General features: G+C 50.4%; 1 protein-coding gene and 2 gene segments (V, D, J or C); all 3 read left to right on the top strand.

Moving 5' to 3' along the window:
• Nucleotides 1-24,906, top strand: part of LOC106864004 (M1-specific T cell receptor alpha chain-like) — a 370,462-nt gene that overhangs the window by 11,298 nt on the left and 334,258 nt on the right. The window lies entirely within an intron of this gene.
• On the top strand, nt 1,523-3,497 carry LOC148221109 (Ig heavy chain V region 6.96-like). The segment is given in 2 exon segments: nt 1,523-1,580; nt 1,918-3,497. Coding segments are annotated over 2 exon segments (399 nt in total).
• On the top strand, nt 15,615-20,245 carry LOC106864479 (T cell receptor delta constant-like). The segment is given in 5 exon segments: nt 15,615-15,943; nt 16,818-17,083; nt 18,077-18,355; nt 18,984-19,064; nt 19,405-20,245. Coding segments are annotated over 3 exon segments (441 nt in total).

The following is a 24,906-nucleotide window of genomic DNA, read 5'->3' as shown; positions in this document are numbered from 1 at the left end:
CTGAAACTGATATATTACTGTGTGGAATAATCCTTTGCTAATTTCGCATCACCTGTCCTGGCTGTCCATCCCAAGCCTCACTGTTGGGGCAGTATGCAAATCAGAGAAGGCCTTGATGTTCTGTGAGCACTATTGAGCAACAGCTAAAACATTCTCCTGTCTTTGTCATCAGAACTACTGTGAAAAAAAAATACTTTATCCCACTGAAAATTAGTACAGTTTTGTGAACTGTCTCAGGTTCCATTTCTCCAGTCTGCCGAGATCCCTCTGGGTGGCAGCACAATCCCGTTGTGTAGCAGCCCCTCCTACTACTCATGTTTCATTAAAGAATTTGCTGGGGTTCATCTTTATTTTCTTCTTCCAGATCATGGCTAAAAGATGCTAAAGAGGGCTAGACCCAACACTGACCCCTGGGGTTGCTAGGAACTGACTTCCAACTAGACCTCATGCCACTAATGACAACTCTTAGGGATCCTCTGTCTGTCCACTGTTCTGTCCAGATCACCATCTACTCATTCAGTTGAGTCTTCATCAGCTTCTCTTAGGAGGACCTTGTTTTGAAGGACAGTGTTGAAAGCCTTCCCGAAGTCAAGGTAAACAAAGCCAGTCATTTCAGCGTAAAATTTCATTATCAAGTCTGTCAAGTGTGAGTTCCCCTTGGTGAATCCTACAAACATTCTTGTCCTTGATGTGCCTGGAAATAATTTCCAGCATTAGGTGCTCAGTCAGCATTTCAGGGATTGAGGGAAGCTCCCTGGGTCCTCTTTTTTGCTCTTCTTGAAGATAGCAGTGACATTTACTTTCCTCCAGCAGTCCTCAGGAACCTCTCCAAAACACCATGATCATTCAGAGCTTATTGAGAGCCTCCATTCTCCAGACTATTCCCCTTATTTTAATTCCTGAAGACCCTCCCTGATGCATGACTTTTTGCCCCAGGAGGTGCTGGATCTTTCTAAAGCTAGAAGGTATTGCATGAATCTCTCAGAATAGAGAACTGTTTCATTAACATCCCGGAAAAGGTGATAGGAAGATAGGAAATCTTACATTGGGGTGATGCTGGAAACCCCACAATGTCAAAGCCTCAGGTGAGACTTTACTCAGGACACACAAGACTGCACAGATCCCCACCCAGATGATGTTCTATACTGTTTCAGTATTTAGAATTTTGCTGGGTTTTTTTAGAAGTACTGAGGCGATAATATCTTTGAAATGGCTCACAGAGCAAGAAACCGGGACAGAGATGGAGGCGCGCTGGTAGCCTTGGGACAGCAGCCATCATCTCTCGGAGCGCTGCTGCTCCTCTGGCCACGCAGCTGCCAGCGAATCTCGCCCAGCCCCCGTTCTCCTGAATCCCCCCCTTGCCCTTGTGCTGCCCGGGGCAGGGCCCGGGGCCCGGGGCGGGTGTGTCGGGGCCGGGCAGAGGCGCCGGCGCTGCCCCGGCGAGGCGGGGCCGGGCGGGAGCGGCCCGAGCGCGGCTCCGCTCGGCTCCTGTGCGGCTGCCGCGGAGCCGGGGCCGGGCACGATGGCGGCCGGGCTGGGGCCGGGGCTGCTGGCCTTGGCCTTGGCCTTGTGGCCGGCAGGTGAGAGCCGGGCGGGGAGGGCAGCGAGCGGGCCGGGGGAAGGAGGGACCGCGACAGAGACAGGGACAGGGAAAAGAAAAGCGACAGAGACAGGGCCGGAGACGGGGACGTGGACGGGGACAGGCAGGAGTACGAGCACCAACAACGACGGAGACAAGAGCAGAGACTGGGAAAGGACGGGAGCAGAGGTAGGGTAGGGAACTCTGGCAAAGCCGGGGCAGACACAGGGCCAGGGGCTGTGGCTGTGGCTGTGCCGGGCCGGGGGCACCGGGAGCCCGGGACAGCGCCCTCGGTCCGTGGTCGCGCCCTGCCCGATTCCTGCGCTCTCCCTCCGCAGGGCTCTGGGCACAGCCGAGGCTGCAGGAGGCCGGCGGAGGGCTGCGAGCGCCCGGGGACTCCCTCACCCTCTCCTGCCACGGATCCGGATTCACCTTCGCGGATTATTCTATTTACTGGTACCGTCAGGCACCCGGGGGCCGCCCGGAGTGGGTGTCCTTTATCAGCTCCCTCATGGGCACTATAAAGGACTACGGGGCTGCAGTGAAGGGTCGGGCCAAGATCTCCCGGGACAATTCCCGGTCTGAGGCTTCTCTCTCATTGCGGTCCCTGCAAGCTCAGGACTCTGCCCGGTATTTCTGTGCTGTTCACACGGGGACAGGAAATGCAAATGAGCTTTAACACAAACCTTCCGGGCTCTGGCAGAGCTTGTGTTAGATGTTGGAAGCTGAGAGTTGCCAGTGGCCGGGAGCTAATGGGTCACAAGGCTATTTCCAAGAAGTCAGGTGCCGTCACTGTGCACCACAGGTATTCCTGGCCTTTACTGCACACTGCAGGGATTCTGATTTATTCCCAATTTGATTAAGAATGGAATTGTGTACATGGACAAAATGCCTTGCTCCCACTTTATCCCTGTTTGCTCCCAGGCTCATCCTCAAAGCAGCTTTCCTGAATTCTCTGCCTCTTCTCTCCAAAAAGTAAAGGCACAACAGGGAATCACGTGTGGGATCATTTCTTAACAATTAATCACAGGTCTTCATCTCTACTGCTTCATGTTCCCTTCCTCCCTCAGTCTGCAGTCAAATGACTCCACCATGGTTCCTTCTCAAGAGCTGCTGTCCTTCAGAATCAACCCTCTGCAGCCTCAGTTCTCTACAGGCTCCACTTCCCCAGTGTCATGACCAAACATTTTGTGATTATCTCCAAGCATGGAGACTCCAGGAGGTGCCTGAGCCGCTTGTGCCAGTGTTTGGGCACCTTCACACTGTGAAAAAGCATTTGTCTCTGATGATCAGTGAGAACCTCTTGTGATTTTCTGTCTGTGCTCACTGATCGTTGTCCTGACAATGGGCATCACTGAGAAGAGCCCTCGAGTTTCTGTGCACTTATGATAATCCCAACACTTCAGACAACGCCAAGCAGCTTCTGCTTTTTCATGGTAAACAATACCAGCTATGACATCTTTTTTTTAACTTGGGGATATGTTCCACTTCAGCAGTTGAAAAACAAAGAAAGCAGAGTCTGCAAGTTAAGGGAAATAAATTCATGCCCTTCTTGTCCATCAATAGGAAGGATTTTAGCCATTTCTAGGAAAAATGGTCTTTCTCTCACAGGCTGATGATTCCTTGGTAAGACAAAGGCCATCACTCCAAATGTCGCCCTTCCTCCTTTTCCTGAGCTTTATTACTGAGAACCATGTATTCCAGTGTGGAATATTCCTTTGCACTGTTGGCAGTAGTGGTGCTGCTGTGTCCCATCCCAGTTTATAGCCCAACCCCAGGCACTCCCCTGCGAGACAGTGAGAAATACAAAGGAGGCCACTGAGCAGTGTTGAGCAAGCGGTGAAAGAGCTTCGTGTCTATAACGCTCTTTGCTCCCAAAGAGAAAATCAAGCCTCACACGGGGCTGTCTCTCGTCGCTTGCCGCAGCTGCCCTTGTGCTGCTCCTGCCCGGGGCAGGGCCCGGGGCCCGGGGCGGGTGTGTCGGGGCCGGGCAGAGGCGCCGGCGCTGCCCCGGCGAGGCGGGGCCGGGCGGGAGCGGCCCGAGCGCGGCTCCGCTCGGCTCCTGTGCGGCTGCCGCGGAGCCGGGGCCGGGCACGATGGCGGCCGGGCTGGGGCCGGGGCTGCTGGCCTTGGCCTTGGCCTTGTGGCCGGCAGGTGAGAGCCGGGCGGGGAGGGCAGCGAGCGGGCCGGGGGAAGGAGGGATCGCGACAGAGACAGGGACAGGGAAAAGAAAAGCGACAGAGACAGGGCCGGAGACGGGGACGTGGACGGGGACAGGCAGGAGTACGAGCACCAACAACGACGGAGACAAGAGCAGAGACTGGGAAAGGACGGGAGCAGAGGTAGGGTAGGGAACTCTGGCAAAGCCGGGGCAGACACAGGGACAGGGGCTGTGGCTGTGGCTGTGCCGGGCCGGGGGCACCGGGAGCCCGGGACAGCGCGCTCGGTCCGTGGTCGCGCCCTGCCCGATTCCTGCGCTCTCCCTCCGCAGGGCTCTGGGCACAGCTGAGGCTGCAGGAGGCCGGCGGAGGGCTGCGAGCGCCCGGGGACTCCATCACCCTCTCCTGTCACGGATCCGGATTCACCTTCGAGGATTATAATGTTCGCTGGTACCGTCAGGCACCTGGACGCCGCCCGGAGTGGGTGTCCTTTATTAGTTATGATCCGAGAGTTCTTCATTATCACCAGTCAATACAGGGGCGGGCCACACTTTGCCGGGATAGTTCCCGGTCCGTGGCTGATCTCTCATTACGGTCCCTATAAGCTCAGGACTCTGCCCGGTATTTCTGTGCTGTTCACACGGGGACAGGAAACCCAGCTGAGCTTTAAGACAAATCTTCCGGGGTCTGGCTCATCACCCACAAAACTTGGAGGTGGTGAATGCCAAGGTGGTTCAAGTGTTGCAAAGTGTTCCTAAGAATTCAGGGGCCATCCCCATGCAGCGTCATGATCCTGGCCTTCAATCAAGAGCTCCTTTCCCACCACGGAGGCTTTCCTTCTGAGCCCCAGTTGCAATGTTCTATTCTGTACAGGAGGTTCCAGGTTTTTCTGTCATCCAGTCAGCCTGGTGACTGCCAGGCTCCAGTCCCACTCTGCCTTCCTTGGTCCCCTTCTTAAGTGGAACACACAAAGCACCTGGGCTTTGGCAACACCTTTCCCTGCTTCCTTTGACCCTTTTGGGGGCCATGTCCTTGCACCACTGAGAGCAAAGCAGTGATGCAAAGGGCCTGATTTTCTTTCAGGTGCATTTCAAGGTGATCAGATGCAAACAACCAGCTCTGCAGGGTGGTGCCAGCAGGGAACACTGGGACCCTCTGTTGCACTTACAGCCCCTAAACCTGCTATATTTACATGGCCTGGTGTCAGCAGTGTCCTGGTGAAGCCCTGCAGTGCTGCTGCAGTGCCAGGGCCATGGAGGCTCCTACAGCCACACAGCCCCTTTTGCCCACACGAGGTTTTCCTGCCAGGCTGACCAGAGCTCTGGGACACTGACCATCAGCAGGCTGGAGCTGGGGTCAGTGCACTCAATTACTGCACCCTGAGGGACCAGAGAGACACTTGGGGTGTTCCTGAACTCCATGAGCTTCCTCCCCTCCTGCATGTTCACGTGGGTCCCAGCCCATGCAAGGGGAGAGTCAGTGAGTGGGCTGTGCCTGGGGTCAGGGAAATGGGGTCTCACTGCTCCTGGGGGCTTGCAGAGGAGAGGAGGAGAGTGGGGAGAGGGGAGAAAAAGGTTGTTTTAATTTGAAGGAATCTATATTAACCACGTAATCTCACTGCCTGACCAGTCCAGGACTCAAGCAAATATAAAGCTTGTTGTTGTACTGCATGGCTGTTGTTTAAATTTCTTTTACATACTGTTATGATGGGGGAATTGATCACCTCTCCAGGTTGCCTGTTCCAATGTTTGACTACTCTCAGTAAAATAAACATTTCCTATAAACCACCCTTTACCTCCCCTGGTGCAGCTCTTGACCACTGTCACACGACCTGTCACTGCGTATGAGGGAGAACATCTCTCTCCATTTCCCTCCTCACAAAGCTGAGAGAAGCATGAAGTAGCCCCTCAGTGTCTTTTTCTCCAAACCAAATCAATGTTCCATGGGCTTGGGTCTCTAGGGAACCGGGCATGTCACAGAACCACACAATATTGTGAGTTGGAAGGGACCCACAGGGATCATTGACTCCAACTCTTAAGTACATGACCCATGTACAGGGACCAAACCAGTGACCTTGCTACTATTAGTGCCAAGCTCTAAACAACTGAGTTAATATCAGGGTAACCACTGGGATCCTGGGGTGTCCCATGTGGGAGCAGCAGCTCGGCAGAGCCAGGGCCAGGGGCCAATGGAAGGACAAGCTGACAGCCTCCCCAGTCAGCTCTAAAATCTCAGCAGCAGCCTGCAAGACATCTGAGAGAAAGGCCAGGGCTGACCCCTGAGAGACACGTCCCCTTTAGCCAGCACAGCATTTCCTGCCCAACAAACAGTCTGTTCTTGCACCGTGCAGAATGAGAGACAGCCAGGAGGGCAGCGAGAGCTTCAAGTTCTGCTCGTCCTGCCCCACCTCTCCCCCTCAGTGTTGTCACAGACAGAGGGAGGGAGCAGGAGGGAGTGGCCCTGAGAGCAGTGCCAGAGGCCCAGGCAGGGCAGGTGTGGGCAGAGCTGTTGTGCAGGCAGAGAGAAGGTGGAGAGAGGCGAGACAGAGCGGGGCTGGCCATGTGGAGTGCCCTGTGCGTGGGCTTATTGCCCATTGTAGGTAAGTGCAGGCAAGGGCTGCTGGCCCCAGGAGCTGAGCGTGGCCCTGTGCTCTGCACGGCTCTGGGGAGCTGCTGAGCGCTTGCAGCCGGACCTGTTCCCCGGCTCCAGCTGCCCAGCCATGCCTGGGGAGCACGGGGACAGCAGCCCTGCTCCTCTCCTGCCCCTGTGAGCTCGTCACCTCCATCCAAGCTGCCTCCCCTGCAGCCTGGGCACACGCAGGGCTCCTCCCTGCTGCACTCAGATCTTGGGGCCCAGCGCTGTGCCCTGGCACTGGACACTCTGCTCCTGGGGCCACTGCGGCCCCTCTGGCACACACCAGCTGCAGGATGGCAGCGCAGGGCACCAGCCCCATGGCCTGTGACACGCCTTTGTCTTTGCTGGGCTCATCTACAGCACTTTCAGGGACAGCAGAGTGGGTTCCTCACCATCCTGTCTTGGCAAGGACAAAGGGATTTGTCACCCCATGGGGCAAATGCTTCCTGCTTCTTCGGGGAAAATCAGAGAAAGCTTCCTGTCTGACAGGGAAAAGGAGGGAGGGAATTGTGCAATGTCCTTCCTTGTGAGCCTTGACACCTGCTGCCAGCTCTGTCCCTCTGTGTCAGCTGGCTTCAAAGAGGAGGATTTTGTCCTCCCACGGGTCCAGTGCCAGTCCAAAGCCCCACCAGCATTGTCCTCATCTTTGCTGAATCTTGGAGTGACTGTGGCTTGTTCTTGCTCTCTGCAGCCATCTCGTTCGCTGGTGCAGACATCTTGGAGCAGCACCCCAGGGAACTGACTGTGCGAGAGGGAGATGAAGTCACCATCCAGTGCAGCCTGAAGGAATTTCGCATGTGGATGTATTTAATGTATTGGTACCGTCAGGGCCCACATGGCTCTCTCAAATGTATTTACACGGAGGGTGGTATCTACGGAGAAGGTTTCCAAGAACAGTTTGTGGGATTTGTGGAGAACTCCTTGACCACACTGCAGATCCTGGCAGCAAAGCAAGGGGATGCAGCAATGTATTACTGTGGAGCAAGAATCACCCTGGAGCAGCTCTGTATCAGAATGGATCAAAAACTGACAGATGGAGAAGACAGATGTCTCAGCATTTCTGTCTAGCAGCTGGTCCCCAGGGCTCTTGTCAGGCAATGGCAGGTGCAGGAAACATCCCTCTGGCTTGGTGGCACTAAAAGGCAGTGGAGGGAGGGCTGGGAGAAGGGCTGGCACCATTTCTGGTGCAGGAGGATCTGTTGTGGCAACTGCCCAGGCTCTTTGGGCAAGTGCAGGTTTAGTGCACGTTGCCTGGGCTCCTGTCCAGCACAGCCTCATTTTTCCTCTGTGCCTTGGCTGCAGAGCAGAGCCATGGGATGATGCAGATGTGTTGCTGTAGCTGCCAGAGTGCTGTGGTGGATGGAGCCAGGCTGTTTAGCAAAGCCAGGTGAGCAGGGATGAGTTTGCTCTGGGTGGCTGCTACAGAGCACCTGATGAGGAAGGAGGAGTTGAGAAGGTGTGGTGAGTTGACTTTGGTTGTCCTCCAGGTGCTCAGCAAGCACTGTTACAGGAGCTTGGAGAAATTAATTGAAGTAATTGCTGATTAAATCAGAGTAAGTTAATGAGAAATAAGAACAAATATGAAACATCTCCTCCACTAGATCACTGCACGGGGATGGAAAATGTGGCTTGCAATCAGTTCAAAACGTTTTCTCTGTCATTTCTTCCTTCTCAATCTCTTCCCCTTAATCAGTGTGGAGTCCAACCGTTTTCCCCAGGAACTTCTTCAATGCAGGTTCTTCTCTCTGCCTGCAGTTCCTCACAAAGTCCTCCATCCCAGAGGGTTCTTTCCATGGGGTGCAGCCCTTCAGGAACAGGCTATGGCACTGTGGCTCCTCTGTAGGACACAGGCTCTGTCAGAAAACCTCATCTGTTCTGGGCTACTCACTGCATGGCAGCACAGCTCCTGTCAGGAGCCTGCTCCAATGGGAGCTCTCCATGGACTCACAGATTTTTTCAGGCCTTATCCACTTGCTCCTCTGTGGGGTCCTGCACTGTCTGCAGGGTCAGCATCTGCTCCTCCATCAATTGCCATGGTCTGCAGAGGGACAGCCTGCATGCTCTTCACTGTGCACATCACGGTTATCTCTGCTCTGGCCCATGGAGAACCTCTCAGCCCTCCTTCCTCAGGGACAGTCAGCACAGCTTTGGGAAGAGGGAATTGTGCTTAGCCACATTTACAGCCTTCTACAGTGAGACAAAAGGACTTGGTGGGTGAGGAGAAAGTGGATGTTGTGCATTCTTTATTCAGTTGTGCTTTCAGCACTGACTTCCCTGCTTTTCTCTGGAGAAGGATCTGCCATGGACTAAGCGAGGGCACAGCCGAGTGCTTAGCTAAAGTATCAAATAATAAATTCCCTTTGTGATTCTCTGCTCAGCGTCCTTGTGTTCATGCTGAGGTGACAAACAACTGACTGAGGTGGCAAAGTGAGTTTTCTCCCTGGCCCACATCAACTGCACAGACATGAGTGTGCCTGAGAGCCTTTCACAGGATCATAGAAGGGCTGAGTTTTGAAGATGCCTCACTTATACAAAGAGGACTTCAGAGAAACATGGGAACAGACTTTTTTACATGGCCTGCAGTTATTTGGCAAAGGGTAAGAGTGTGACACAAAAAGAAGGTAGATGCAAAAAAAGGAAAAAATTGTTTAAATTTAGGGTGATGGAAAGGATGGTACCGAGAAATTGTATCTGCTCCAAGCCTGAAAAGAAATTCGGCAGGGCTTGAGCAGCCTGATCAACTTGCAGATATCCATGATTATAGCAGGAGGGCTGGACTAGATGACCTTTAAATTTCACTTCCAATACATACTATTCTATGGTTTAAACCTATCTGTATTTCTATACATTGATGAGGGAACATGTTCCCCTCCCCGAACTCAGGTTTTCTCTTCTCCATGGAAAACAGTCCAAGCTCTTTCAGCCTTTCCTCATGCAAGAGATTCCTCCAGTGCCATTATCATCGTCATGGCACTCCAGTGGCCTCTCTCCAGTAGATCCAACTCCCTCTTCTAGGGGGAGTGAAGCCGTGCCCGCAGTACTCAGGTGCGGCCTCAGCAGTGCCGAGGAGAGAGGAGCCATCACCTCCCTCAGCTGCCGGCAGCATTTTGCCCAAGGCAGCCGCGCACGGCAGCGACCTTGTGTGCTCCGAGGGCGAATTTCTGGGCGCGTTGGGCACGAAGCGCTCGGGTCCCTTTGGCAGAAGGCGCTGCCCAAGCTCGCAGCGCCGCTTTGTGTCCGCGGCCCGGGCGTGGCCGGCGCTGCTCCTGCCCGGGGCAGGGCCCGGGGCCCGGGGCGGGTGTGTCGGGGCCGGGCAGAGGCGCCGGCGCTGCCCCGGCGAGGCGGGGCCGGGCGGGAGCGGCCCGAGCGCGGCTCCGCTCGGCTCCTGTGCGGCTGCCGCGGAGCCGGGGCCGGGCACGATGGCGGCCGGGCTGGGGCCGGGGCTGCTGGCCTTGGCCTTGGCCTTGTGGCCGGCAGGTGAGAGCCGGGCGGGGAGGGCAGCGAGCGGGCCGGGGGAAGGAGGGACCGCGACAGCGACAGGGACAGGAACTGGAACAGGGAAAGGGACGGGGACAGCAACGGCGAGCAGTAGGTCAAGGGAAAGGACAGGGACAGGGACAGGGACAGAGACAGGGAAAGGGATAGGAGTAGCGACAGGGACAGGGAGTGGGACAGGGACGGGGAAAAGGACAGCGACAGCTGCAGGGGCAGGGACAGCGACAGGGACACGGAGAAGCACAGGGACAGGGACACTGACAAGGACAGGGAGAAGGGACAGAGACAGCGACACGGAGAGCGACAGCAACAGTAACAGGGAGAAGCAGGAGCAGGGACATGGGCAGATACAGATGTTGGGGGTGAGGAGGAGGACGGGTTTTTTCACAGTGCGACGGGCCGTGGACACCGGGAGCCCGGGACAGCGCCCTCGGTCCGTGGTCGCGCCCTGCCCGATTCCTGCGCTCTCCCTCCGCAGGGCTCTGGGCACAGCTGAGGCTGCAGGAGGCCGGCGGAGGGCTGCGAGCGCCCGGGGACTCCGTCACCCTCTCCTGCCACGGATCCGGATTCACCTTTGAGAATCATTATGTTCGCTGGTACCGTCAGGCACCCAGAGGCAGATTCGAATGGGTTTCCTGGATAAGCCATTACTCATCACAAATTCAGTTTGGGTCAGCAGTAAAAGGTCGAGCCACAGCCTCCAGGGACAATTCCCACTCTGTGGCATCTCTCAGCCTGCACCTCCTCCATGCCGGGGACTGTGCCCGCTACTTCTGTGCTGTTCGCACAGAGATACAAAATGCAGCTGAGATTGAACACAAACCTCCTGTCAGCATCCCAGCTCCCTGCCGTGAAGCTGGAAGTTGCCCACATATTCAAGGTTGCTCTGAAAGAGTCACGTAGACACAGCACAGTTTTACAATGTTTGATTCTAACAGGGACATCCTATTTTTTGGTGTCCCCAAATAAGGTCTAATCTTTATGATTATCTTCTTCCCATGTCATGCCAATTTACTTCTCATTGCTTCAGCTTTGAGGCAATTTTCCTGTTTCCTTTGGTTTTCAGTATTACAGGTACCCGGTCCAAATGGTGTGGTGTATGAATAGTCCTGCTATGGTTTTGGGTACAACTCATGTCCACTCGGTCCAGCCCATGGGTTTTGCTGCCTGAGGGGTGAGCAGTGGAAATGGGGAATGCTAGAGGGTCATTTGGAAGCTCAGTGGGAGAATGGAGAAGACTGTCCCTCCCAGATCTGAGAAGCTTCAGGGAGCAAGGGTTTTTTGAGCAGATGGATCTGCAGCTGCTGGATCTTGGACATCACAAGCAGAACCACAGGGACATAGTGGAGTAGATTGATTACTTAAACTGTTGCTGCTTGTTTATCCTTGTCTCCTGGGGCTGCAGGTTGCCTTTCTCAGGTGAAGACAGAGGCCTCAGGCCCTACAGTAGGGAAGATCTCGGAGTCTGTCTCGCTCACCTGTCACATCTCTGGTGTAGCCATCACCGACAGCAGCTATGCGTGGGACTGGATCCGGCAGACTCCTGGCAAAGAGCTGCAGCACTTAGTGATGCAGTATCCTTTCACACGGCTCCAGCACATCGCTTCACCCTTCCAGACCCGAGTCAACAGCTCTGCAGACCCCTCCAGGAACCAGCTGTGGCTGCAACTGCTCTCGCCAACAGCTGCAGACACAGCCACCTATTTCTGCACCATGAGAGAACTTGAAAAGGGCACAGTGCTTGAAACGCAGGCAGGGCTGGCGCAGAATTGGAAGGAGGGGCTTTAATCTAGCCAGATCTTTTGTGGTTGCTGGAAGGCAAGGCTCTTCCCAGACTTCTCAAGACTAATCTGGGCTGTCTTTTGCAGAAACGGATGCAGAGATGCTACATCAGTAACAACAGCAGTCTCTCACAAGCAAACCCCAAACCATTAATGTGTTGTTAACTCCTTCCTTCTCAATATCTCCCACAGGCAGAAAGAACCAGGGAAAGAGGGTGGCTTTTTTTTTTTAAAGAATGTGATGGTTTTGGTTTGAGTAGAGTTAATTTTCTTCATAGTAGCGAGAATGAGACTATGTTTTGAATCAGTGCTGGGAAAAGCGTTGGTAATTCAGGGATATTTGACTTATGGCTGAGCAGTGCTTACATGGAGTCAAGGCCTCTTCTGCTCCTCATTCCACCCACCAGTGAGTAGCTGAGGGTGCACAAAATTTGGGAGGGAACAGCTGACCACAACTGACCAAAGGCGTGTTCCAGGCCATAGGACATCATGCTCAGCATATAAAGATGGGGAAGAAAAAGGAAGGGGGTGGACAGTGAGTGTTTTTATTTCCATGTAGCCACTATGTGTGATGGAGCTCTCTAACTCTTGGAAGTAGTGAAAGAATTCCTTGTTTTGCTTTGCTCACACATGCAGTGTTTGCTTCACTTCTTAAACTCTCAAGTTACTTTCTCACCAATTTTCTGTCCCATCTAAGAAGGGGAAAAAGAGCAAGCACCCATGTGGTACCTAGTTACCATTGGTGCTTAAATTGTGAAAAAGAAATACAATGAGCACTGAAAGAGCTGCATTTTTTACATGAAAAGGCAGAACTTAACCACATTTGGATACCTCATGATGTTTAGGGAGTCTCACAATAACATTGCAGGAATACATGACAATAGTCAATTAATTGTATCTGAGGAAAGAGTGGCACTGCACCAGGAACTGCACTGCTAAGATGGACTTTCCCAGGACATGATGAAAAACTCCTTCTCTGCACTCCCAGCTCTGGCTCCCTGAAAGCCTTCATGGAAGGCATAAGGAGACCTGTGCAAATGCATGCCTGGGCTTGTGTTCCTGAGCACAGTGCCCAAGGCATCCCATCCAGGAGCTACAGATGCTGGAGGGTCAGGCAGTTGTCCCCAGGCTTTGCCCCAATTCCCACTTTTGGCTTAACAGAAGAATTGCTGTAGTGGATTAATGTCAGAGCCATTCAACACAGCATTGCCAAAAGTGACAAACACAAAGATGATAACACTTGATTTCTTCTGTCACCTCCCTCTTTTCTTGTAGGTGTCAGCAGCCCAGGGATTTCCACAAGGAGATATTCCAGCTCACTTCAAATCACTGTTTTAGCTATCCTGTCCATAGTGGATGGACAGTGACTTACTGTTTCACCTTCAGTAACTAATTTTCTATGATCACCTGTAGTGTCTCCAAAGCATCCATAATCAGGTGTTATTTTTTGTGTAGAGCATCCTCTGGAGCAGTATTAAATGTTCAGAAGTAGAACAATGTAGAGGAAAATAAAAGCCAGCACTTCAAAGGCATGAAAGAGAAGACATCACGTGGCACTGAAAAGACCCCTAACTGTTTTTGTAGAACTGTCTAGCACAGTGTGAACTACGTACCACAGTGACTGAAAACAACTGAACCACCACACACAAACTGTCTCCCTCCCTTCTCTTGAAGGGGGAAACATGGAGGCCCCACCCCATCTATTTTTCCTCAGACAACTCTGTGCACATACACCAATTAGATTCCTGGAATTACTCAAATAGCAGGAAAACCTTCTTATTTTTCCAAGACCAATTTCTTCACCATTCACCCTGAGATCTCGGCTCTTGCATACAGATCATTTTAGACATTTGATCACCAGCTCCAGTTGAACAAATGAGTACCCAAATGCATCCCATGAGGACTGGAGCCCAGGAATGTCCCATTTGGACTTGCCTTTTCCTTCCCCATCAGCTGATGTGTAGTAACCACCCACCAGTGTCCCTGCTGCTGATGTGGCCTCTAATCCTGACCCTTCTGTTGTCAGCTGGCTCATTGCACATCCCAAAGCACAAATTCCAGCTGTTCTCTCAGAGAAAGGACAATGCCCACTCCTTGCCTTCCCATCCTGTCCTCCCTGAAGCCTGGCTTCAGTCACTACAGTGCTCCTGGAAGGTCTCCCACCACATTTCCATGATCCCACAGCTCTGCCTCCAGCCCACAGAGTTAGAACTCAAAGATGAGAGAGCTGGGGGTGTCCAGCCTGCAGAGGAGAAAGTTCTGGGGAGACCTCAGAGCCCCTTCCAGTGCCTAAGGGGCTCCAAGAGAGCTGGGGAGGGACTTTGGAAAAGTGTCTGGAGTAACACGACATGGCAGAATGGCTTCCCACTGCCAGAGGGCAGAGTTAGATAGAATATTGGGAAGAAATTTTTGGTTGTGAGGTTCATGATTCTCAGAGCAGCTGTGGCCTCCCCATTCCTGGAAGTGTCCAAGGCCAAGATGGACTGTCCTTGGAGCAACCTGGCATAGTGGAAGGTGTCCCTGCCTATGTCAAAGGAATTGGAAGTGGATGATCTTTATGGGCCCTTCCAACCCAATCCAACCCAACCCAACCCAACACAACACAACACAACCCAACACAACACAGCACAACACAACTGAGCCCAATTCAACCCAACCCAACACAACCCAACACAACACAACTCAATCCAACACAACCCAACCCAACCCAACACAACACAACCCAACACAACACAACACAATTCAATCCAACCCAACCCAACCCAACCCAGCCCAACTCAACCCAGGATCCTCTCTTGGAGAGGGCCCCAGGCCATGTGCCCTGACCTGCACTGCACCACACATTTCCCTTCCTGGGTCACGTCAACTGTCCCACCACTTCTCTCTGCTGTCCATGATGTCATTGCCCTGCACAGACTGCTGGAGCTCTGATGTCTCATGTTTGCTCCCCTACTCCGTGTGTTTCTGCACAAGCACTGTAAAGGCACACAGCCTTGGGAATTTCCCAGAAGCCCAGAAAATTTTCTTTTTCCCCACAGGTATTCCTCATGTGTGTGCATACTCTCACAGTGTACCCCTTTCAGACCTTTGGTTTTTCATTTTTTGAAGCCTGTCCTGTTCATATTATTCCTCACCAGTTTTGTACCAACATGTCCTGATAGGCACAGACTCAACGAGCCTGTCCTTTGTTACAAAAGGCCAGGATGTGCTCTTGAAACTGCAGAGTCTCAGAAGTTGAGTGTGCCTCTGGCCATTATGATACAGAAGTTGAATATCATGAAGGATTTGGTCAATGTGCAACACCTCCTTCACTCTTTGACCCTCACTCCCAAGGTTTCTGTACCTCTACACAACAAAGAACAATCATTTTGCCTACTTTCTCCTCTTTCCTAAAATGCCATAAAGACTTTCTCAGGTACTAAATGACCCCCAGGCACGAATTCTAAGAGCCCAGAGGGCACATTCCTCCTGCTTCTGAGCACTGAAACAAAGGGGAAAAAGTGGACAGCTTACTGCAAGTCAGAAGATTTTTCAGAAATGTTTTGAAGTAACAAACTGATAATTTTCCTGATTTCTATCCAGCTTAACTCCATCAGACTTTTCAGAGGTGTCATGTAATCCCCAAGTTCTCAGTTGAAACTCAAGATTTCAGATACAATTTTAGATCCTTCCTTGAAAGCCATATAGTTTCTTCGGGTGGTATTTTGGGTGTAAAACCACTGAAGAAGTCATGTGACTGTCTGTATAATCCAGAATTCTGTGTAGTGGAACAGAGGCAGTTTTTACAAGGAAATAGATCACTGTGTACCGGGGCCGGAGTACCACAATGATATAAACAGCATAGGGACCTGTACAAAAACTAAAGGAGGGAAAAAATGTGAGATATTTTGGGGAAAAAAGGAGACGGATGACTGCAATTATTAAGAAGAGAAGTAGAATATTCTTTCTATATTTGCTTTTATCCTGGATACATAAAAGAGCTCATGGGGCTTCTAAAAGGTGGAAGAAAGGGGGAAGTTGAAAATTCTGATACTCAATCAATCAAGGTATTTGAAATTATTGAACTATTCAATTAACTTTTTTTTCCTTTCCTGTTTTGGAAGTAAATCTACCTCTGGATAATCTCATGGACTTGTACCCGTGGATAATTAGGACTAATATTTGGCTTTTCATCTCCTGTTTTAAAACACTTTTGAACACCATGAGGAACGAGTGAGTTATTGGAATGAGTCTTAGCAGTGTGAGCACAGATAAGCTTATATTTGAACCAGGAACGACTCTCACAGTTCTACCAAGTAAGTCACATTCCTTTATTTCTGAAATTTCATTTAAAATTGGGGTGGAGGTGAAAAAAGGGATTTAAAGATGTAGGTTCACTGTAAGGATTTTCTTCTGCAATAATCCCATGAGTGCACTCTCACTCCAGCCAGGCTTTCAAGCCTGTACAATAAAGGTGCATGTCACCCCAAGCAAAGTTCTTCTTTTCCATGCTGTTCAGTGTTTTCTAGCTAAAGACAGGATATTTTCAGAGCTGCACTGAGACTCTGGCATTTTGTTTGACAGAAAAATGTTGAACTTTAAGTATCGAGGTCCCTTTCAACTCTGCTGAAATTCTTAATAAGTTGAAGCCAGCATTTCCAGGATGTGAGCAACCTCTCCCTTTTTGTTTTGAATTCCTCTGGGAGCTACTAATAGGCATGTTAAGGTGTTTAGAGCACAAATACTTTACTATCCAATCTTTTGCAAATTCCTCAAATCACAATTACATAAAATAACAACCATTAGTGTCACTGTGGAGTACTCCAGGCATATTCTGTTATGTGCTCAGTTTAGGACAGAGAAGATTTTTCCTTTTGGTTTGGGTTGGATTATTTCAGATTAAACAATCACTAAGAATGCTAAGGCCCATTACTTTTTAGAACAGAGGGCTCGTCCTGTGGCTTTATAAAGTGAAGGAGAAGTACAGCTTTTTGTCCAAATAAATGTTCAGAACATAAAACACAAATCCCTTACAGAAGCAAGCAGTGGTAGGAATTCATGGCTGGATTGTCACAAAATGCAAACTAGTGGGACTCCTGTGAGTCTACTAGACTCAGAATAAACGAATCTTCTGCTCTCTGAACTACAATTGCACCGTGTACATGATTTCTTGCTGATGATCTTGCCCAGGGAGCTCTTGCAGAGAAGCTGCTTGTTTGTATTCTGGCTGTTTGGAAAGCCTGGAGAGGAGACCACATGAAAAGCCTTTCAAGGTCTTCTCAGAGAACACAGAATGCACAGGACTGACAGGCTCTGGGCAGCCGTGGTACAACACCTGGGAAGGAAATGTGTATAGCAAGAATGGCAAAAGGAGCCCTTTTTGATTCATGCATTTTAACTGTGTGTTACTGCTGCACTTGTCTTTGGAAACGGAACTCAACTGACCGTGGAGCCAAGTAGGTATCCTTTATACATTACCATTTTCTGAGTTGTTACTCTTTCATTTTTCCCCTCTTTTAATATTTGATTCACCCTAAAATTCATGCAGACACTCATTCATGTTTTTCAGTGCCTAATTAGACTTCCTATGTGCAATCTTTTGCATGCAACTAGACAATTTATATGTAAAAATATTCTAATCTAACTTCTCAGTGTTGCCAAAGAACTTGAACTCCACAAGAGAAGTTCTGTCTACTATCATTCTGAATTTCTGTGGGACATATATCTATCCACTTATTCAGGCTTCTTACTAAGATTTTCATAAGTCATTGTTGGGTTATAAGCCAGGCTTGAACAGTCCAAATAGAAATGTCTGTGAAAATTCACATATAAGTTCCTAGAGTATCTATTGTGTCACAGTTAAAAACACAACACTGAGAGCAGAGAAGGGTAATGTACAAGAGCATAAAATAAAATCGTATGCAAGATTACTGTACTAGTTTAATCTTACTAAATTGTGCTAAAGAGTTTGGGTTCAGCTAAACCAGTCAAACTAAGTCAATGGATGTTCCATTTCTGTTAGGTGTCTGGGAGGGAGAGTAAAAGAAAAAACAGAGTTCATTTAATTTTAATGAATATGCAAGGAAACCCAGTTATAATTGTTATATTTTGGAATTAAATTTTTGAGAAAGCAGAATCAATGGACTCTTGGAGTGGCATTCATAAAAGTTCCTTTCTTGTTTGTAGGTCCCTTATAAAATCAAGGGTTCGCTTACAAATAAAAACTTTGGCAAAAGGAAGCTGCAATAGCATTAAATCTCCCATAAAATATTTCTCCCTTCCTGGCTTTAACATGATATTTTAGAAAAAGCAGCAAAAAACACAGACCACAAAAAGGTAATGATTGATAAAGCTACAAATTACTCACAGCTAGAGCAAATGTGAATTTTCGGTCATTGGGAAAGCCTGCAATTAAATCAATCCTGTCCAAATCATGCTTTTCGTTACAGATATTTCCAATACTTCCAACCCTCAAGTCATTGTGATGAAATCAAAGAAACTGGAAGAAGGTGGCAGCCCTGGGAAAGCAGCTTGTTTGGCAAGGAATATTCAGACAAAGAGCATCAGCTTGGAGATGCCCTCTAAGGAGGTCGTATATGAACAGAGCAGATCCATTTTGACATCAGAGGGGTTGTACAATGCAATTAAAGTGGTCAATGTGACCAAAGACACAGAGCTGACCTGCACGGCCAAATTCGACAACAGCACCATGACAACAACACATCCAGGTACAGTTTGGTGGCACAGCTGTCACTTATTTCTGGAGACAGTGGCCTGTGGGGCTTTGTGTTCTCCTTCTCCACAGCATTGCCCTGGGCAGCCAGCAGAAATGAGAAAGACATTGGGGATTTTAGCAGGGAGAGATGAAAGATGTTTCAAAGCATCTGAAAGAAATGGTTTCAACTCTTGAATTACTTGGAGATACCTTTTTGGGGGAGAAGAGGGAAGACACAATCTATTTGTCCAAAATGTAAATTCCCTTATGACTAAATATTTCACCATGAAGCAGCAAACCTGCTGCAGCACAAACTGGAACAGCCTTTCTAATCCTGCAAAAAGTTAAAGATTGGGTGTGCTGTGAGGGTTTTTTAAGTAAGTGAATTGTTAAACTTTGTGGGATAGTTTTACAGTCATGAGGGTGATTCAAATAGTAAAATCAAAACAATGAAGGAACTCTTCTGTTTCCTGCTGTTGCATGGAAAAATTGTCAGCTCAAGTTATTGTTGGAAGTAATGACTGATCATCTGAGCCCCAGCTTTCCTCAAGTTCCTACAGGAAATGTCACAGGAACATTTCCCTTAATCCTGTCTAAAACGTGGATAGAGTTTAAAATGTCTTTTCTTTATCATGCTGCAGAAGAAGAGGCTGATGAACCAGTGGCTGAAGGGCCCAGTAAGAGGGTTTGCAACAGCACAGAGCCCAAGCACTCAGCACAAGGTGAGTTCCCCAAACAGGCTGTGAAGTTCCATTGTTCTTTGGGGAATAAAGGCATGGAAATGGATTTCCTGCAAGGCACAGGAGGCAGAAGACAACACCTTCAGCAGACACAAGCTGCTGTTCCAGGGTTACTCCTGCAGTTACACACAAGCCCCAGGAAGCCAAAAGCAGCAGAGACAGACCCTGGGCTCCCCTGTTGCTGCCATCTTCTCTCTCTCTGCTCCTTTGCTGCTCTTCCTTTCCCTGACACCATCCCCTGTGCATTGTCCCACTTTGTGCCAAGACCACAACATCAAAACGCAGACCATGATCTCTCTGCTCTTTTCTGGTCACTGAGCAGATGCTGAAGGGCAGAGAGTGAACATGCTGTCCATGGCTGTGCTGGGTTTGAGAGTCCTGCTGGCAAAGAGCATCGCCATCAACACCCTCATGAGTATCAAGTTGTTTCTTTTCTGAGGTAAGGGAGCTCACAGCTATCAAACACGGGTTCCCAGGCCCAATTTCATTAAATGCAGTTTTAATCCCCAATTTGCTCTTCCAGTCATGGGGAATGAAGGCAAGAGGAACCTGAAGAAGAGCAGGAAAGAACGTGAATCAGCAGCACAAGGGGCTGGAACAAGCAGGGCCAGAGCAGCTGCCAGAGACCAGCCAGGACACGAGGCAGCACCTTCCCCTGAAGACATTGAACACTGCTCACTCCTGCCTGGCCAGATGATTTACACTGAACAGTTTTAAGTGCTTTTGCTGTTTGCTCTCCTCTGAGAACTGAGGGGAGTGAATTTATCCTCATCCTCCTGCTAAGTCATCTCCCCACACTTGTGGCATTTGCTCACAAGTGTCCAAGCTGCTTCAATAGCTTTCAAAACTCCAATGCTCACCCTAGATATGTGGCCTTTTAAAAGCTCCTTTCCCAGGCATGTTGTGTTACTGCCTGTGCCACTGCAGTAGTGCTGCTGAGGGAATTCAAGCCCTGTGGTTGCCATTTGCAGCTTTGGGTTTTAGATCGATTTCATAAGTGTGTATTGCAGATGAGAAGAGCTGTGTGGCATCTGAAGAGATGTCATTCAACCTGATCATTTTCATTTCTTTATCAAGCCTGTATTTCTTCTGCCAAATATAGCTCATGTGCATTTTAGGTTCCTGTAGTAGTGATGAAAATAAAGTTTTATACTAGGCTAAAATGCTGTGGGTCCTCTGTACTTTTTCTTCTGAACCTGGGACAGAGATTGCCGAAATCCAGCTGTCCTAAAGCCCACGGGGATCATAAACAAAGCTTTGATAATGGAGATTTCCTGTTGGCCGAATGTGTCTTTTCCAGAGCCTGTGCAGGGAAGTGTCTCTCTGGCACATTCAGGAGCTTCAGTGAGGAGAGACCTTGCAGAAGGCATGAGGGAGGAAAATGCTCATAGCAGCAGAGAAGAAACTCTGCTGTTGTCTGGCACTCAGGGAGAGGAGCAAGGGGCCAGCAGGAAGTGATTTTGGGTGGTTTGATGGAGTGATAGTTTCCATGGCAACTTGGTTCTTACCTAACAGAGCCCAGCTCACACCTTCCCCAGCTCAGCCCCTCTCACAAGCTGCAGGCAGGATGCTGTGGTCACCATTTGTGACTCAGTCACAGCAGGAAGGATTAAGCCTCCCCTGCTTTTGAAAAAACAAGTTAACCACATTCTGTAGGGGAAATAAGGCTTTTCTCCCTCCCAGTCTCCACATCAATCTTTACCAATTAATTCTAATTCGATGTTCCTGTCCCTGTTTCATCCATGTATCAGAGCTGCAGAGTGAGCGTTGCTGTTGGACTCTGCCACGCTTTGGTACATTTGTATTAAAGCTGCTTTTGCTGACACCTCTGACCGTGAGGGTTTCATTCACCTAAAGCCCTCATTTCATGACAGGGTCCCACATTGCCCCCACTAAGCTCTGCCTTTTCCCTTGGCATTTGCTGTGCAGAACACACAGCTTAAGAAAACAGGAGAACAGAATTGTTTCCAGTCCAATTCTAAGATTGTGTCAGTGCGGTTAATTCCATAGGAGAGGACAGAATCTGCAGATCTCCCAGCTGATACCAGCTGAGGAGAGTTTTGTAGAGATCCTGTGCTCCACATTTAAATACCCAGTGTTAAAATAAGCCTATTTGCATGGGGAATTATGCTGACATCTGAAAAAACAATATTATCCAGTAAGGGATCCCATGACACCAAAATAATGGAGGAGGATTATAAGCTGAACTCTTTGGTACAAAACATTTTTACAGTTTTATATCTGCTCTCTTTCAGATTCCTTTGTGTCCATGTTTGATTGTGCTCAGACAGCCTTTGAAAATCTCCAGAGGCTGAGCCACTGTCCCTGGAGATATTCAAAAGCCACCTGGACATGGTCCCTGGCCAACAGCTCCAGACACTCCTGCTAGAGCAGGGCAGATCCAATCACCCCCAGAGCTCCCTTCCAACCTCAATCGTTCTGCATTTCTGTGATACCTTTCTCATACTGAGGGTAATGACAAGAAGTTTAAAATTTCTTTATGTTCCTTCAGGGATTTTGTTCACCTTTGCCCAGGGGGAAAGGAACTGAAGTTTCTTTTCAAAGGAATTGTTTCAGCACTGCAGATCAGAGCTTAACATCTCAGCAGACTGGGAGCAGCACAGAAGATAAACAAAAGATAACAACCATTAATGAACATCAACTCCAAACATCACCCCTGGCATGGTCAGAGACACCGGGTCTGGTAAAAGAGAGATGAGACAAGCAAGAATGAGAACTGAAATATTATCAAAGGAGAAGGGATCACTAGGAAACCAAATACTACAAACTGTGTAACTTGGGACCAGTGAACACTGAACCAATGAATTTCCCTGGGTTGTGATTGTAGAAGCACAGGAAAAATCCAGTGAAAACCTTGGGTGATGGAAGGATTTTCTCTGCACAACTCACACAATGTGTGAATGAAATAGTTTCTTTTGCAAACCCTGGCCAAAATAAAGTAATGCTTTCATTCTCTGGCACTTAAAAATGCTGTAGGAGAATGTTTGTATTTTCCCACATTTTCAGTGACAAGACCATACACCAGGTGAACTTCAAGAAAACTTTTAAATTAATTTGAGGACAGTTTTCACCTCTAGCACATTCATTTTTCCTTCCTTTGGTGAATCTCACACATAGAGCGTGGTGTCTGACATCTGCCCCGCGGAGAAAGTCAAAATGGTGAGAGCTCTCTCCTGTGGCAGAGAACATTAAAAGCATCCTGAAAGAATAAACCTCTCTCCAAGAGGTTACATGGGAAAGCATCGTGAAGAACTCCATGAGAATGGGCAAGTCATCCACTTAAAGATGTGCAGAACAAATCAGGAGAGGCAACAAAGAGCTGAAAAGGGCATATCCATCACAGAAACTCCTTAGGAGGACGGGTAATTATCTGACTGAAAGGGCAAGGTCTCTTTCTCCCTCTCCCTTACATTTCACGCAGAAATGCCCCAGAAGAAGAGAAAATAGGATGGATGATTTATCCTTCAATGAAACCAGGCACTGACCCATGGCCAGTGGTGGAATCAGCCAGAAGGCAGGAGAAATTCCACTCCCTGTAGGGGCCTGGGTTCTCAAGAATGAACTTTCCTGCACCACTGATCACTTGTCTGCACCGCCTGCGTGGGACCAGGGTGTTCGGATCGAGCACAGGACAAGCACTCAGGGATGATGTGAGCAAGAGTCGCTGATCAGGCACAGATCTGACCTGCTTTGCTCTGCAGCAGCATCTGCCACAGCCCTGTGCTTAGCTCAAGTATCAAATAATAAATTCCCTTTGTGATTGTCTGCTCAGCGTCCTTGAGTCCCTGCTCAGGTGACAAACAACTGCCTGAGGTGGCAAACTGGGGAGTGAAGCCGTGTCCGCAGTACTCAGGTGCGGCCTCAGCAGTGCCGAGGAGAGAGGAGCCATCACCTCCCTCAGCTGCCGGCAGCATTTTGCCCAAGGCAGCCGCGCACGGCAGCGACCTTGTGTGCTCCGAGGGCGAATTTCTGGGCGCGTTGGGCACGAAGCGCTCGGGTCCCTTTGGCAGAAGGCGCTGCCCAAGCTCGCAGCGCCGCTTTGTGTCCGCGGCCCGGGCGTGGCCGGCGCTGCTCCTGCCCGGGGCAGGGCCCGGGGCCCGGGGCGGGTGTGTCGGGGCCGGGCAGAGGCGCCGGCGCTGCCCCGGCGAGGCGGGGCCGGGCGGGAGCGGCCCGAGCGCGGCTCCGCTCGGCTCCTGTGCGGCTGCCGCGGAGCCGGGGCCGGGCACGATGGCGGCCGGGCTGGGGCCGGGGCTGCTGGCCTTGGCCTTGGCCTTGTGGCCGGCAGGTGAGAGCCGGGCGGGGAGGGCAGCGAGCGGGCCGGGGGAAGGAGGGACCGTGACAGAGACAGGGACAGGGACAGGGACAGGGACAGGGACAGGGACAGGGACAGGGACAGGGACAGCAACGGCGAGCAGTAGGTCAAGGGAAAGGACAGGGACAGGGAGTAGCGAAAGGGACAGGGAGTGGGACAGGGACGGGGAAAAGGACAGCGACAGCTGCAGGGGCAGGGACAGCGACAGGGACACGGAGAAGCACAGGGACACTGACAAGGACAGGGGGAAGGGACAGAGACAGCGACACGGAGAGCGACAGCAACAGTAACAGGGAGAAGCAGGAGCAGGGACATGGGCAGATTCAGATGTTGGGGGTGAGGAGGAGGACGGGTTTTTTCACAGTGCGACGGCCGGGGGCACCGGGAGCCCGGGACAGCGCCCTCGGTCCGTGGTCGCGCCCTGCCCGATTCCTGCGCTCTCCCTCCGCAGGGCTCTGGGCACAGCTGAGGCTGCAGGAGGCCGGCGGAGGGCTGCGAGCGCCCGGGGACTCCCTCACCCTCTCCTGCCACGGATCCGGATTCACCTTCGCGGATTATCTTATTTTTTGGTACCGTCAGGCACCTGGACGCCGCCCGGAGTGGGTGTCCTTTATCAATACCATTGGCAGTATAGTGGATTACGGGGCTGCAGTGAAGGGTCGGGCCAAGATCTCCCGGGACAATTCCCGGTCTGAGGCTTCTCTCTCATTGCGGTCCCTGCAAGCTCAGGACTCTGCCCGGTATTTCTGTGCTGTTCGCACGGGGACAGGAAATGCAAATGAGCTTTAACACAAACCTTCCGGGCTCTGGCAGAGCTTGTGTTAGATGCTGGAAGGTGAGAGTTGCCAGTGGCCGGGAGCTAATGGGTGTCAGGGCTGATTCCAAGAAGTCCGGTGCCATCACTGTGCACCACAGGTATTCCTGGCCTTTACTGCACACTGCAGGGATTCTGATTTATTCCCAATTTGATTAAGAATGGAGTTGTGTACATGGACAAAATACCTTATTCTCCCTTTATCCCTCTTTGTTCCCAGGCTCATCCTCAATGTGACATTTCTGAATTCTCTGCCTCTTCTCTCCAAAAAGTAAAGGGACAACAGGAAATCAAGTGTGGGATCATTTCTTAATTAATCACAGGTTTTCATCTCTATTCCTTCTTGTTCCCTTCCTCTCTCAGTCTGCAGTCAAATGACTCCACCATGGTTCCTTCTCAAGAGCTGCTGTCCTTCAGAATCAACCCTCTGCAGCCTCAGTTCTCTACAGGCTCCACTTCCCCAGTGTCATGACCAAACATTTTGTGATTATCTCCAAGCATGGAGACTCCAGGAGGTGCCTGAGCTGCCTGTGCCAGTGGTTGGGCATCCTCACACTGTGAAAAATCATTTGCCTCTGATGTTCAGTGAGAACCTCTTGTGATTTTTTGTCTGTGCTCACTGATCATTTTCCTGACAATGGGCATCACTGAAAAGAGTTTCTGTGCACTTATGACAA

Source organism: Sturnus vulgaris, chromosome 27 (assembly GCF_052056855.1).
Source record: "Sturnus vulgaris isolate bStuVul1 chromosome 27, bStuVul1.hap1, whole genome shotgun sequence".
Lineage (NCBI taxonomy): Eukaryota > Metazoa > Chordata > Aves > Passeriformes > Sturnidae > Sturnus > Sturnus vulgaris.
The sequence above is the reverse complement of the archived record's forward strand: the minus strand, read 5'-3'. Positions and strand labels throughout refer to the sequence as shown.